Source organism: Salvelinus alpinus, chromosome 26 (genome assembly GCF_045679555.1).
Source record: "Salvelinus alpinus chromosome 26, SLU_Salpinus.1, whole genome shotgun sequence".
NCBI classification, from domain to species: Eukaryota; Metazoa; Chordata; class Actinopteri; order Salmoniformes; family Salmonidae; genus Salvelinus; species Salvelinus alpinus.
This window is the reverse complement of record NC_092111.1, coordinates 11,703,139-11,717,329: the sequence shown is the minus strand read 5'-3', so window position 1 is coordinate 11,717,329 and position 14,191 is coordinate 11,703,139. Positions and strand designations below refer to the sequence as shown.

The following is a 14,191-nucleotide window of genomic DNA, read 5'->3' as shown; positions in this document are numbered from 1 at the left end:
GTAGGATTTATTTCAGTGTTTGGTTGAGGGGTTTTCAACATTGTGGTTGGGCTGACGGTGTTGTTTGTTAAACAGCAGGTGGATATCTCCACCACAGTGGAGGGGTTTCAGGAGAGGGGGGAGGACATGATGGCGTATCAGTTCTCTACCTCTGAAATTATCACCACCCCTCATGAGCCGTCCTCTGGCTCCTCTCACCAGTTCCCCCAGGATTCTCCACCTCCCCCTCCGCCTCCCCCGTTCCCTTCCGATTCCCCTCCACCTTACCACTTCACCCAGGACCAGGCCCAGTACCAGGCCCAGACCCCTGACAGCACTCCTCAGGTAACACTCTTTCTACAGTCAATAACCCTTTTTCTTTGTTTTCCTGACATTTGTACTTGTGTGTACAGGTGTGTGTCTAAGTGTCATTGTGTTCCAAACACAGTGTTTTGGTTTCAACAGGTTTGTCAAGTTTTTAGGTCAAGATGAAAGTATTGTTATGATGTCACTGAATGTTTTGTCCTCTTCAGTTGCAGGTGAAATGCAGTTTATTTATTTTATTTACTTATCCAGGTAAGTTAGTGAAGAACACATTCTTAACTGACTTACCTTGGGAGCCCAGAGTTGATGTTAATGTGATGTCTGTTTTAGGAGTTTGTGGAGGAGCAACATAATGTTGCACATGTGCCCCAGCTGCGGTGAGTTTGCTTTCATGTGTTCATCTATAGTAAAAACATTTGTGTTGAAATAATCTGCCCCTATATTGTAGTTATACAGATGTAGGACCTTAATAACCTTTTACTGCAGTGGGCTTAATCAGGGTCACACACAGTGTTTCTTTGTAGTCTTAAGCAAATCTACTTTGAAACAAAAGTATACACCTCACACACATGGATATGGTCTTAAAAAAGAAGACACCTTTAGCATTTCAGATATAGAGTTGAAACACTTTATATACACTACCGGTCAAAAGTTTTCGAATACCTACTCATTCAAGGGTTTTTCTTTATTTTTACTATTTTCTACATTGTAGAATAACAGTGAAGACATCAAAACTATGAAAGAACACATATGGAATCATGTAGTAACCAAAGAAATGTTAAACAAATCAAAATATATTTTATGTTTAAGATTCTTCAAATAACCACCCTTTGCCTTGATAACAGCTTTGCACACTTTTGGCACACTCTTGGCATAGGAAATATTAGTTATTATGTGGATTATAATTTACATTTTTGTAGGGGTTGATAGATTTTTCGTTAGGGCAAATCAAGTCTGACATTTCCAAGGGGAAATTACAAACTTTAAAAGCCTTTTTAAAACTAAATACACTACAAGTTTCTCAGCGACAAACGAGTGATCAAATTAAGATCCTACATTGGTATGGTTTTTCTGAATCCTGCAGTTGTAACATAAAAGGATATCTTAATCTCATGGCATTAATGTATGCTTAAGCTTCTTATGTTGCACATTTGTTACTAAACATTTGTATTTACAGGAGTTACTTTGGAAACCAAGGAACAACCAACTTCTCTCTGAGGCTGGCTGGTATCTGACGTGCTATGGAGGTGAGAAAGTGTGAATTTACCGCCTTTTGTATTTCATTTGATGTACATTTCTGTACTATTTCTAAATGTACTGTCTTGTTCTCACAGGCTCTGACATCCTCAGACAGTACCTCCCTTAATTACCTCACCCACGCTGGGAGGATGGTATTGAGTGGCCTGTCCGAGCTCAACCAGCAGGTAACCATTCACATAATTGTACAGTATTCATCAGACCAGATATATAGTTCCCACTGGGCACAGACGTCATTTCAGCGTGTAGTTTTTAGTTACATTTGGTTGAGTTGTCAACGAATATGAATTCAATGTGAAATCAATGAAACAAATGTACCATGTCATTGGACTTAGGTTAAAAGTTGGGTGAAAAAAATACTTTTTTCAATTCCAATCAGTTTTCCATGTTGATTCAACATCATCACATTACATTTTTGTTGTTGAAATGACAAGGAAACAACATTGATTCAATCAGTATTTGCCCAGAGGCTGACATTTAGGAAATAGTGATTCATAAGGTTTAGTTGAAAAGTTCCAATGTCTTACAAGCCAAACAATCAGAGGCCCTCTGAATTACAGACCTGAATCTTTGAGTTTATGATCCAAGTTCTAAGGAATTTTATGATTGTGTTGTTTTGAGGATGTGAGGCAGTTTCAGCAGGCCTACGTGGTTGGACTCCATCTTCAACCTCGATGAGTCCATCTATAAAAGCCCAGTGAGGCTCTCGTGGCAGGTGATGGTGAATCTAGAAATGCAGGTTGACTTCCTCCTGTCCAGCCTGGATTAAGGGTCCCAAACTGAGCTGAGGATCCCAAACACAAAATAAAGTATTTTGCATTTAAACATTATCTGTCCATCTGAAACTAATTTTACATCATGTCAAAACAAATCAAATCAAATTTTATTGGTCACAAACACATGTTTAGCAGATGTTAATGCGAGTGTAGCGAAATGCTTGCGCTTCTAGTTCCGACCGTGCAGTAATATCTAACAAGTAATCTAACAATTTCAAAACAACTACCTTATACACACACAAGTGTAGTTTGGAGGGTACTATGGTGTTAAATGCTGAGCTGTAACCGATGAACAGCATTCTTACATAGGTATTCCTCTTGTACAGATGGGTTAGGGCAGTGTGCAGTGTGATTGCAATTGCGTCGTCTGTGGACCTATTGGGGCGGTTAACTTATTGAAGTGGGTCTAAGGTGTCAGGTAGGGTGGAGGTGATATGATCCTTGACTAGTCTCTCGAAGCACTTCATGATGACGAAAGTGAGTGCTACGGGGTGATAGTCATTCAGCTCAGTTACATTAGCTTTCTTGGGAACAGGAAAAATGGTGACCCTCTTGAAGCATGTGGGAACAGCCGACTGGAATAGGGATTGATTGAATATGTCCGTAAACACACCAGCCAGCTGGTCTGCGCATGCTCTGAGGACGCGGCTAGGGATGCCGTCTGGGCCAGCAGCCTTGCGAGGGTTAACCTCTCTTGGGGACGTGAGACGTTAGCGTCCCACCTCTTCAACAGCCAGTGAAATTGCTGGGCGCCAAATTCAAATACAGAAATTGTAAAAATTCAGAAAACAAAACATATTTTACATAGGTTTAAAGATTAACTTCTTGTCACGCCCTGACCTTAGTTCCTTGTTTATGTCTCTATTTTGGTTTGGTCAGGGCATGAGTTGGGGTGGGCATTCTATGTTTTGTTCTATATTTTGTATTTCTATGAGTTTGGCCTGGTATGGTTCCCAATCAGAGGCAGCTGTCAATCGTTGTCTCTGATTGAGAACCATACTTAGGTAGCCTGTTTTCCCACTGTTAGTTGTGGGTGGTTATTTTCTGTTTAGTGTTGGTTGCACCTTGCAGAACTGTTTCGGCTATTCTTTTTGTTATTTTGTATTCAGTGTTCATTCAGTTAAGCTATTAAATATGAACACGTACCCCGCTGCATTTTGGTCTGACGATTCCTCTTCTTCTTCCGATGGATGCCGTGACACTTCTTGTGAATCCAACCACGGTGTCAGATTTTAAAAATGCTTTACGGCGAAAGCATACCTTACGATTATTTGAGAACATCGCCCACTAGACAAATCATTACAAACAGTAACCAGCCAAGTAGAAGAGTTACACAAGTCAGAAATAGAGATAAAATGAATCCCTTACCTTTGATGATCTTCATATGGTTGCACTCAGCAGACATTCATTTACTCAATAAATGTTCCTTTTGTTCGATAAAGTCTCTTTGTATCCAAAAACCTCAGTTTTGTTCGCGCGTTTTCTTCAGTAATCCACAGGCTCAAACGCAGTCAAAACAATCTAAATTGTATCCGTAAAGTTCATAGAAACATGTCAAACGATTTTTATATTCAATCCTCAGGTTGTGTTTAGCCTAGAGACCCCAACTGATGTATAGAACCATCTTAAAGTGATCTATTTTGGTTTAGAGACAAGCATAATGAAACCTCTAACACAATAAATTCATTTGACTTGGTAAAATCTGTTTTTTGGACCCTACTTGCTTATCACTTTTTCCATGTGGTTTCTTTCCTCACTGACTCCATGACATGATGAGCGCTTCATTTTGTGTATGGTTTCCTCGAAACGAGGGTGGCTCAACTCACCACTTTTGCTCAAACTACCCCACTCTCCCCTATGCAGATTTTGAATACATATGGGGTTCAAATCATCATTGGTCATCTGAGTTTTGAAACAAGCCTCTGCTCTGATTCAAACAAGAGATATTAAATGATCATCATAACTAATGGATGTTGGAAGAATAATTCTGTCCTACCTGGTACAAGATGAGTAGGGGTCCCACCACACAAGAAGTAGATTCTTTTAGGACTTTTATTGTAGCCTTCTATAATATCAATACAGTTGTCTAGGTAATAATACTGATTGTATATTCATCAGATTTGAAAGAAGGAACATGAATTTCTGGTCAACTACAAGAGCCAGTAAGTAACCCTCCTCCAGGTGCAATAAGCCCTCTAGCCCACTAGAGGAGAGCATTGATTTATTTTTCACAGCTATGGCTACTAATAGGATAACCTGTTACATTAATGACATGTTCTGTAACTGGAATGACAAGTTCATCAATGTCAAGAACAATGTCTGCATATCTAGTCTCACAATGCAAGCAGGTGATGAATTCTCGCCTTATTTCCTGAGGCCATTTTCTGTGGAAAGTCTGAGGGTGCTGTCTTTCTGACGCTTCCTGTTTCCTTCTGTGCATAAAACGTTGTGGTCTGAAGTTGAACAAAACAGATGACTCATAATAAGCCATCAAGACTGATAGATATAGACTGTATTTTGGCCCGTAAGTCCTTTAATTTTACATGTTCACTTTCAAATGGTGTACATCTAAGACAGTTACAGGAGACATATAGCTTGCAAAGGGGTAGGGAACACAATTCGAGTTTACGTGCTTTGTGATTCTATTTCTCCTGTGGAAAGTGTTATGGTTCATGGCCAATTATTGCCTCATTCTTCTCCCATTGCACAACATCCACTAAGTGCTTCTGCTGAAATACTACACATTTGTTTATAAGATGTTGTTTACACATACTCTTGCACTGATATCCCCCCAACCCCATCATGCGATCTAAACACACTCATAAAATAGCAAATAGAATATTTGTCGTCAATAGCAAAGCTGTTTCTGGTTCTGAACTTATCTCCTAAAATGGTCCGTCTGTGAAACAGCACCGTTAAAAATATATGGCAAATAGAAATCAAACTGGATGGACATCAGAAATAGATGAGAGAGGTTGAGGACAGGACTAAAATCAAACAAAATATAACTATTGTAAAGTAGTATATAGTATGTATAACCTGGAAGTAGAGGCCTAAGCGTTGTTGTTCACTAGTTTACTCCAATTAGGGGAGGGGTGGAAATATAGTAATTAAGGAAATATATTTTTAAAATATATGCATGTATAATTTTTTAAAGTCAGTTAAGAACAAATTCTTATTTACAATGACAGCCTACCGGGAAACAGTGTGTTAACTGGCTTGTTCATGGGTTGAAAGACAGATTTTTACCTTGTGAGCTCGAGGATTCAATCCAGCAACTTTTCAGTTACTTGCCCAACGCTCTAACCACTAGGTTACCTGCCGCCCCCGAGCTGATGTATATAAATGTATATTTACCCCAAAATATATGGGGGATTGGAAACGATGCAAACAATTACATTTATGGAAGATACAATCTATCTGCAATCCTAAAGCTGATCTACCCCCTAAACAAAATAAAACCTTTTATTTTTAAATGGTCCATCTGCAGTGTTTCCAGAAAGCTCAGAGGAATATTAATGTGGTGGAATTATCACTGATTGATTGAAAACTTTAAGAAATATATAAAGACTATCCAATCATCACATTCATTGCAAAGACTGTACAGCAGGACTTTAATTCAGACATGTATTAGAAATGAAATGCCATTAGCTGGTCTCAGAAACTCTTTGTAACAAGCAGAACAGTCAGTGATCAGACAGATACTAAGGCTGCATGCTTAGATGTGGACCAGACACTAATTGAGGTGGTTGTCTGTTGGTCCTAGATAACCACTTTTAATTTGAATAGTACTTAAATGAGGTTAGCAACTGCTGTGACTGAACAGGCAGACTGTTGTCCTATTAAAGTCCATTAGTTTCCCCGGTAACTGAATATCTTAAAACAGGAGGACAAATCAATTGAAAGTAGACCACAGATTCTTATCATGCTGGAAGCAGGGAGTCCTGACAAAGAAGCATAATATATACAGAGCAGGTTATATATATATTTATCTCTTTGGAGGATTTCATAGGTGATTTTGGTAAAATGTAAGCTATTTTTCTTTCATATATCATATTTGAATGGACTTTACTTAGCTCCAACAGCATTGGACTGAAATGCATCTAGGCAGAGGTAGAGGTAATATCGTGAGATACTGAAATGTGACTATGCATATCATGCACATTCATACTGTGATAATGACAAATACACAGTGTATCGCCCAGTCCTAATGCAGATGTCTTATGTTGTACAGCAAGGATCATGATTCCATGTCCTCATAAAGATCCCAACATAAATCAATATCTACATTATCAACTGACACTGAATCAGTGTCCCCATTTAAGCTATCAAAATGATATCTCCTGGTATTTTCATTGGGCAAACTGAATTCAGAATTCCTTAATAGGCTTGCAAAAGTTTCTCATTTTTCCAGGACTGTTTGGAATTCCCACTCATAGCTTGCCTTCCTCAACCAGTTTGTTCAGGTCTCTGCAGATCTTGGTGAGATTAGGCCAGAGAGGGCCATCGGGGGTGTAGAGGTTGGTCAGTAGGTCTTGGTCAGAGTAGTGGTTGAAGACATGCCGAATGCGCCCGAGGGATTTGGGAGTCAGGTGTTTCTCTACGAGCTTCAGCAGGATGTCCCTACAATCCGTCAGAAGATCTGTCATGACAGCCTTATCAAATGTGAACTCCACCTGGGCCAAATAGACGGAGAATAAGATATTAGTGACAGCACAGTAGTAATTACAACACAGCTATTATAACAGCTGTAACAGGTGCTAGTTTATGGTATTGGCTTCAGGATAGAGACTATTGTAAGTGGGGCATTGTTGTTTCCTATTAAAGTCCCCTTAGGATTCTGTCCAGATAGTTTGACATTTTAGTAGGTATGATCAATGACTGTAGGGTGATGTCAGTAGGTTATATCATGCAGGCTTTAGGTTGTTGGCATCATGCAGAGTTCAAATAAGGCTCTGAAGAGTTCTACATGTAAAGTTACCTCCTGGAAGCTGATTGCCGTCATGACCCCCTGGTGCAGCTTCTTCTTGAAGTCCTGTGCCAGGCTGAGCTCCTCTTTGCTGAAGCGATCGTGCCGAAAGAGAATGCCCACCTTTACCACCACCTTGACCAGGTCTTTGACCACCTTCTGGGCTTCTGTGCGGTTCCCAGAGTGTATCTTGGAGACGCGGTAGAACTCATCCAGGATTTCGCTGCTGGTGTCATCAATGAACATCTGCACCATGGATTTGCTGGCCATACGGCTGAGGATTTTGTTTTGGGCCTTCATGGCCATGTCTTTAGAGCTGAAGGACTCCATTTTGATTCTTGGAAGGAAGTGGAGAGTTGATGAGAGACAATAATGGGGTCAAGTGCAATATCTGATTGTCTGGTCTCAGCCATGGCTATAGAAACAGAACACTGAAGACAGTTATTCTGGGAAGGTTGGTTCACTGGTGTACGATGGTTTTCTCTGTCAAATGAACTTTAAGATAAGTGAAAGGTCCTCTGTTTTGGTCAAGGACTTAAAGGTCCAATGCAACTGTTTTTTTTTTAAATCTCAATATCAAATTATATCTAGGTAACAATTATGTACAGTACTTACTGTGATTGTTTTCAATTAAAATGGTCAAAAATAAACCAAAATAGTTTCTTAGCAAAGAACAAATTCTCAAGCAGAAATGTTGCTAGAACTGTCTGGAAGTGGTCTGAGTGTGGGGTGGAAAACTGAAAATGATCTGTTATTGGCAGAGAGGTTTGGAACTCTCTTTCTTATTGGTTTATTAACTAATTTAACTCCTGGTGATGTTACCAGGCAGGCCAAAACTCCATCCCACCAAAACAGCCAGAAATTTCAGGCGGTCTATTCAAAAAGCTCTTACAGTAAAAGGGCATAATCATAATTTTCATAATTTCAGATTATATTTCCAACCTCATAGTGTGGAAATATACATAAAACACAGGAAATGCACGTTTTTGACTGGACTAGGCCTCCATAGGGGCACTTGGCACAGTTAACCTTTACTATTCACACTGAGGAAGAGGAACTCACACTGCGGTAGTATTGTTTGAAGTTGAGTTATGACCTTGGACGACCAAGATTATTGCTCTCCTGAGTTGTAGTGTGGGGGTCAAGAGGAAAAACCCAAATAAATAAATCTTCCCCTATGCTGGCAAGTCTGTGTCAGTAGAGGCTGTTGTTGGTCGTTGGAGCAGTGTGGGGTTTCATTTAGACACATTCAGGGTCGGAGGTCAATATCGAGTATATGCTGGTCTTGGAGACAAGTTTAATGTGGCTACCATTTTCATACACCTCCTCTTGCATCACTCTCTTTACCTTGCCCTGACATCCACTCTTTCTAGAAGAGATTCTCTCCTACTTCCAAAGTAGATAATACAGCAACAATGCAGGAATGTAGACCTTTTGGGATTTAAAAAAAAATGACTGTGTATTATCTCAACTAAAATTAAGTTCAAATTTCCATCATTTTGGCCTATGACCTTATTCCTGATGACATCTTCTCTCTAGAATCTTCTGAATAGCTCATCATGTAGCATTGCACAGCACATAAAGTATTGTAATTGTAGGGGTTAACATCGCTTCACTCAAAGTCCAGTGGCACAAATGGATAAAAGTGGAGACAGTGATTTAATTGGTCCTGTAATCTGTTTGATCTTCTATTCCTCAAGGGATGTGTTCAATGGAACACTCTGTGACTCAGAGTGACATTCTGCATGGTTGCTCAGATACCAACAGGAAGTATGATAAACATGTCACATCACCCAGCCTTTGGAGTTAGATGGTTCTGATAGCATGAAGAGAAAAAATCTTTGTACAGTAGAGGAAGTCTAAGACACACTGCAGCTACCAGTTTACCTTAAATGCACTGACTCTGTCATAGGTGTGTTAAACATAGTCTATGGTAAAATGGTAATTTACCAACTGCATGGATTATGAAGACCCACTCTGCAACCAGTCATCTCCGTGTTCATTCAATAATCTGTGTGAGAATGAGAGGGGATTCAGACTATGCGTATTATCACCTACCACAACTAGGACTTTCATGTTGACCACATGAGTTAGAAACCTTGATCAACCAGACACTTGAGTTAATTAAGTAGGTCAGAGACAGTATGTGGGAAATCACACTGGACACTCGCTTGCGTATCCCTTCAAGTTTGCATGTCTAATGGTTACGCTTCTGGGTTTGCAAATAATGTACATTTTCCGGACCCATCAGTAACTGCCTGTTTTGCATGGCAATGCGTCATGTGGATCTCAGGTGTGAGGCTTTGTCTAGTTCAGACACACCACACAGTATAAAAGCAGCTCTGTAAGACTACTCTTTTACCTTATGATTAACATTTTGATCACTAATTTGCCAATTGTAACACTGTGGCTATAAATTGGCACAGTTAAAATGTTGAAGTGCATTTGCACAGCTCTCTCATGTGTGATTCCTTGAAACACATGAAACCTGACCTACATCACAAGTCTGGCTGTTTTGTTTCAAAATGTGTGGCACTTTTTTACAGAAGAGTCTTACTTCCTGTGTGAAACAGCCATAAGAAGGAGACATTAAAATGAAATAGAAGAAGTTGGCTACCAGTGCTCTGTATGCAGTAACTGTCTTTGCATGGCTCAAAATGGCTTGGCCTCAAACATTCAGATGACACACTCCTTCAAACAGTGGGTCAAATTTCCTGGTGAAATGTAAGCTAAAGCTAACAGAGCTAATAGTTAGCTGTCCGAGAAGCTCAAACACGAAGGCTGACAATTTCAATTTGCAACATGACCTTCTGTGTTGGAATCCTTCTGGAGAAACTTGTTTCCAAGTGTTCGAAGTAGAAATCAAATCTTACACAAAATATATTGGACAATTAAATGTGTAGTAACGCCAAAAACAACAAGCAGTCAATTATTCCTCGACTGCTAGACATGGACATGGGAGATGTTTGGCTGCTTTGATTGGCTGATGCCTAATGATTTTCAACATCAAGTGACTGGATTAGGCATAGGGTTAGCCAATAGCACATGGGTAGACCATACTTCAGGTCTCAAGAAGGCAGCAATGCTAACTCATTATTTTGCTATACATACTGTATCTATTATCTTGGGTGAGATCATGCCTATGGACACCCAGTTGCATTGTCAATGTTTGGATAAACCTCAAATGTGTAAACTTGGCTTTTACACAATGACTCAGCCTCTAAATTTAGTTTCTTGCATCTAATTTTATCATGGACAGTTCCACACCTCCATATTTTCAGCCCATCCCCTTTGAACTGTCTCTTATTCATATTCAGATCTACAAAGGCTGATTAACTGTGTTATCTGCCACAATCCCCACCCCTCTACACAGGATGTTTTGATACAGATTTAGGATCTTAATTTGATCAGCCTGTTGCAGGACAACATTCTAGACTTGTGGTGTGTTTGAAGTTTAAAATGGCTTCTGAAGTTTGTCATTTCCACATAAAAAATTTGATACGAAAAATGTATCAACCCCTACTAAAAATATTTAGTAATTATAATCCACATAATAATTCACACTTCCTGTTGCTGCAGGGTTATTTTCATGCCGTAGCAAACTGGCTCAAATTAAGATCCTACATCTGTAAGAGACCTTAGGAGCTTGATGAGATTGTTGAGTACTATAAGGATCTGTTTCCTTTCAAGATGTTGGGTAACTTCAATGTGGTACAATCGTAGGTGATATAATAGATCTTAATGCATGAATAGGGTTAGACAGACCAGCATAGCAAGCACATGCACATGCACCAACTCACAAACTTACATAACACACACTCACACATTTGCCCGCAGAGTTGTTTTTCAGCTGCTAGAAAGCTATTGTCACTACAAGGTTTTGTCTTTGTCTTTAAATGCTTCTGATTAGCACAGAAGTGGCCATTGTTGCTAAAGCAATGGTCTAAAATAGCCTTGCCAAAAACCTGCCCATATTTTCCATGCATTCTCCACCTCTAGCAACGTAGCCAAGCACCCACTCTTTAAAAAGAGGTTTGACATTATGATTAATGTCTTTTTCGGGTCATAAATGTCCGAGCTAATTTGAAGGCACCTGTCTGCACTGTACACAGACACACAATTACTTGTGCACAAACACGCCACAACACCTAATACTTAATAACAGACGTGAAAATATGCTCTCCAATACACAAAGACACACACACACACACACACACACACACACACACACACACACACACACACACACACACACACACACACACACACACACACACACACACACACACACACACACACACACACACACACACAAAGACACACACACACACACACCTACATAAAGTTAGAAAGATACGCTCACCATACACACACATAGAAATTCAGTTGTTGGACAGACAAACCACACAACATCATCTTCCACTGAGTCTGAAATGACGGTGCTATGAAATGCTTACCTGCGTGCCTATGGTCCCTTGGCTTCAGACCGACTCAGTGCTCCAGGAGGAGGCTTCACATAAAGTGGTTCTCGTTATACCCACCACCCTGTTTCTGTGACTCTGCCAACCTCAGATGCATTTCCTTAAAGAACTTATTTTTTTGTGGGCACGCCCCAGAGCGGTGTATTTCTCTCTCTCTCTCGCTCTCTGTCGCTCTCTTTCTCTTTCTCTCGTTCTCATTCTCTCTCTGCATCTCTCTCTGCCTCTCTCTCTGTCCCTGCCTCTAATCCTGGCAGCATTCACTATCACTTGCTCAGCGTCTATAAATCTTGCACCACTATTTGCTCTCGGTTTTAATCTCTCCATTCCTTCTGTTCTCTCGTTCTCTTTCTATTATCGTCTGTATTTTTCCTCTTCCCCACACATTTGGGTGTTGAAAGGGAAAATGCAGGGCCATTTTCGTGACACCCTTCAGTGGAATGCAGCTGTGGTCATCTGTTGATTTGTGTCTCTCGTCTGGTGACTGCTGTCTGCGATATCTCTCTGACACTAATGCAGCTGACCCATATAAGGAAATACAGGTTTGTGTGTGTGTGTGTGTGTGTGTGTGTGTGTGTGTGTGTGTGTGTGTGTGTGTGTGTGTGTGTGTGTGTGTGTGTGTGTGTGTGTGTGTGGCATTTCTAGATCATCTTTGGCAAAATGAACAGGCTATAATGAAGCTGCAGTATCTACACACAAAACGGATCCAGATCGTGACGAGGTAATGTCATAATGTTGTGTCAGGTAACCCCTGAGTCAAGCAGCTGTTGTTGGTCTAATTCTATTTCATGTGGTGTATGTGAGGGTGGCAGGTAGCCTAGCGGTTAGAGTGTTGGGCCAGTAACTGAAAGGCTGCTGGTTAAAATACCCGAGCAGACAAGGTGACAAATCTGTTGATGTGCCCTTGAGCAAGGCACTCAACGCTAATTAGCTCCAGGAGCACTGTACTACTATGGCTGGCCCTGTAAAACAACACATATCACTGCTCCTGTGTATGTGACAGTTATATATATATTTTGTATTGCACTGCCTTTAACCAAGGCCTGGGCTTTTGGGATACAGGTCGTTAGACACCATGGATCGAGACCCCTTCAACTGTTGTCACTTTGGTTGCCTTCCTTACAAACCTGTTTCATTAAGCTGCTTAATAAAACAATTATGAGACAGGTGAGACAAGGAAAAAACATGGCCAGACATAGGAAAGAGGAAGAGAGGCTTTCTCTACCTTCATCTGACCTAAACACACAGGAGACGTAAAAGCAATTGCAATGGATAGCTGTTAGGAAGTCGCTTTCACTTCTGCAACACTTTCATGTCAGTGCAGATGAATGAAACGAGGCGAGGAGAGGAACACATTTAACACTATTGTTACACACCTCTTCTGCACATTAGGCAACCTTTTATTTTTCTGAAATGATGCCTTTTTTTTTGCAGGCTACTGACACCTGATGGAGTGGGTTCCTAAACTATACACCAGGGGGCAGTCATGTCTAGGAAAGTATCAGCATGTAATTACTTCAACAAAGGCCCTGAACCAATAGCTTGATGCCCTATGATCATGTGTTTTTGTTGGCAAACACGATGTCGGCAAACATTCAGAATATTCCATCAAAAAGAAGTAAGCCTTTTGGCTACATTTGCAGAACGGGTTGATAATATGTTGTGCAACACCCCAGGCATTATCTCTGTCAAATTTGACATTATCTCTGTCAAATACATCTAAAAAAGTCAAGTGTGCAAATTCTGTTCCGTATGCATGCAATGACACCGGGTGCCATGGCAACAGACAGGAAGTGCAATGTAAGCAGTTTCCTCTTTCTTCTCCGCTATCAGTTAATTAGATCAAACTCAAGTAGAAATACTGTTTTAGTGACTCCTGTGTTGAGAACCTGGGGCTATTGCCAGGCTTTTTTCCCCAAACATTTTGTGATTGCTTAGCTCATTGGTGCATTACTTGAATGTTGTATTAAGTTAACATTTGGCACATTACCGGTAGACTCAGGAATATGGCATCATCATACACAGTTTGGCAACTTCCTGCTTTCAGCTATAAACAACAACAGAATTCAACAGAATTCAAATCTGCCAAGACTACCACTATTGTCCCTTCATCATTTGCGCCCTCTCTCTCCCTCTCGACACACGCTGCATGTGTTGTTGATTTCTAGGCGCAGGAAGTCTCCCCGCTGTGTGTGAAGATGTCCTATTGCTGAGTCTACATTTCATTTCACTCACCCTTGTGCAGTTACACATCGTATTACAGTATGCTTCTATCAGTAGATGTCAGTAGCCATCTAGGTCTGAGCACACTTTCACTTCTCCCTATAATTTCTTCCCGGTATTTAGCATGATTGAATTGGGCCTATCCAATGTGCTGTGTCATCAGTAGACAGCCAGCTGTTTCCGAC

General features: G+C 40.5%; 1 protein-coding gene across 2 annotated transcripts; it reads right to left on the bottom strand.

The window, feature by feature from the left end:
- Nucleotides 1–5,933: 5,933 nt before the first annotated feature.
- Nucleotides 5,934–12,265, bottom strand: LOC139554703 (tumor necrosis factor alpha-induced protein 8-like protein 2). Of its 2 annotated transcripts, XM_071367752.1 has the most exons (4): nucleotides 11,763–11,898; nucleotides 9,256–9,316; nucleotides 7,318–7,642; nucleotides 5,934–7,012 (listed from the first exon to the last, which is right to left on the bottom strand). In XM_071367752.1, the coding sequence occupies exons 3-4, from the start codon at nucleotides 7,633–7,635 to the stop codon at nucleotides 6,770–6,772; spliced, it is 561 nt and encodes a 186-aa protein (XP_071223853.1). In that variant the 5' UTR covers nucleotides 7,636–7,642; nucleotides 9,256–9,316; nucleotides 11,763–11,898; the 3' UTR covers nucleotides 5,934–6,769. The 2 variants fall into 2 exon arrangements, with proteins under 2 accessions (XP_071223853.1, XP_071223852.1); XM_071367751.1 differs by lacking the exon at nucleotides 9,256–9,316 and having other exon boundaries at nucleotides 11,763–12,265.
- Nucleotides 12,266–14,191: the final 1,926 nt, after the last annotated feature.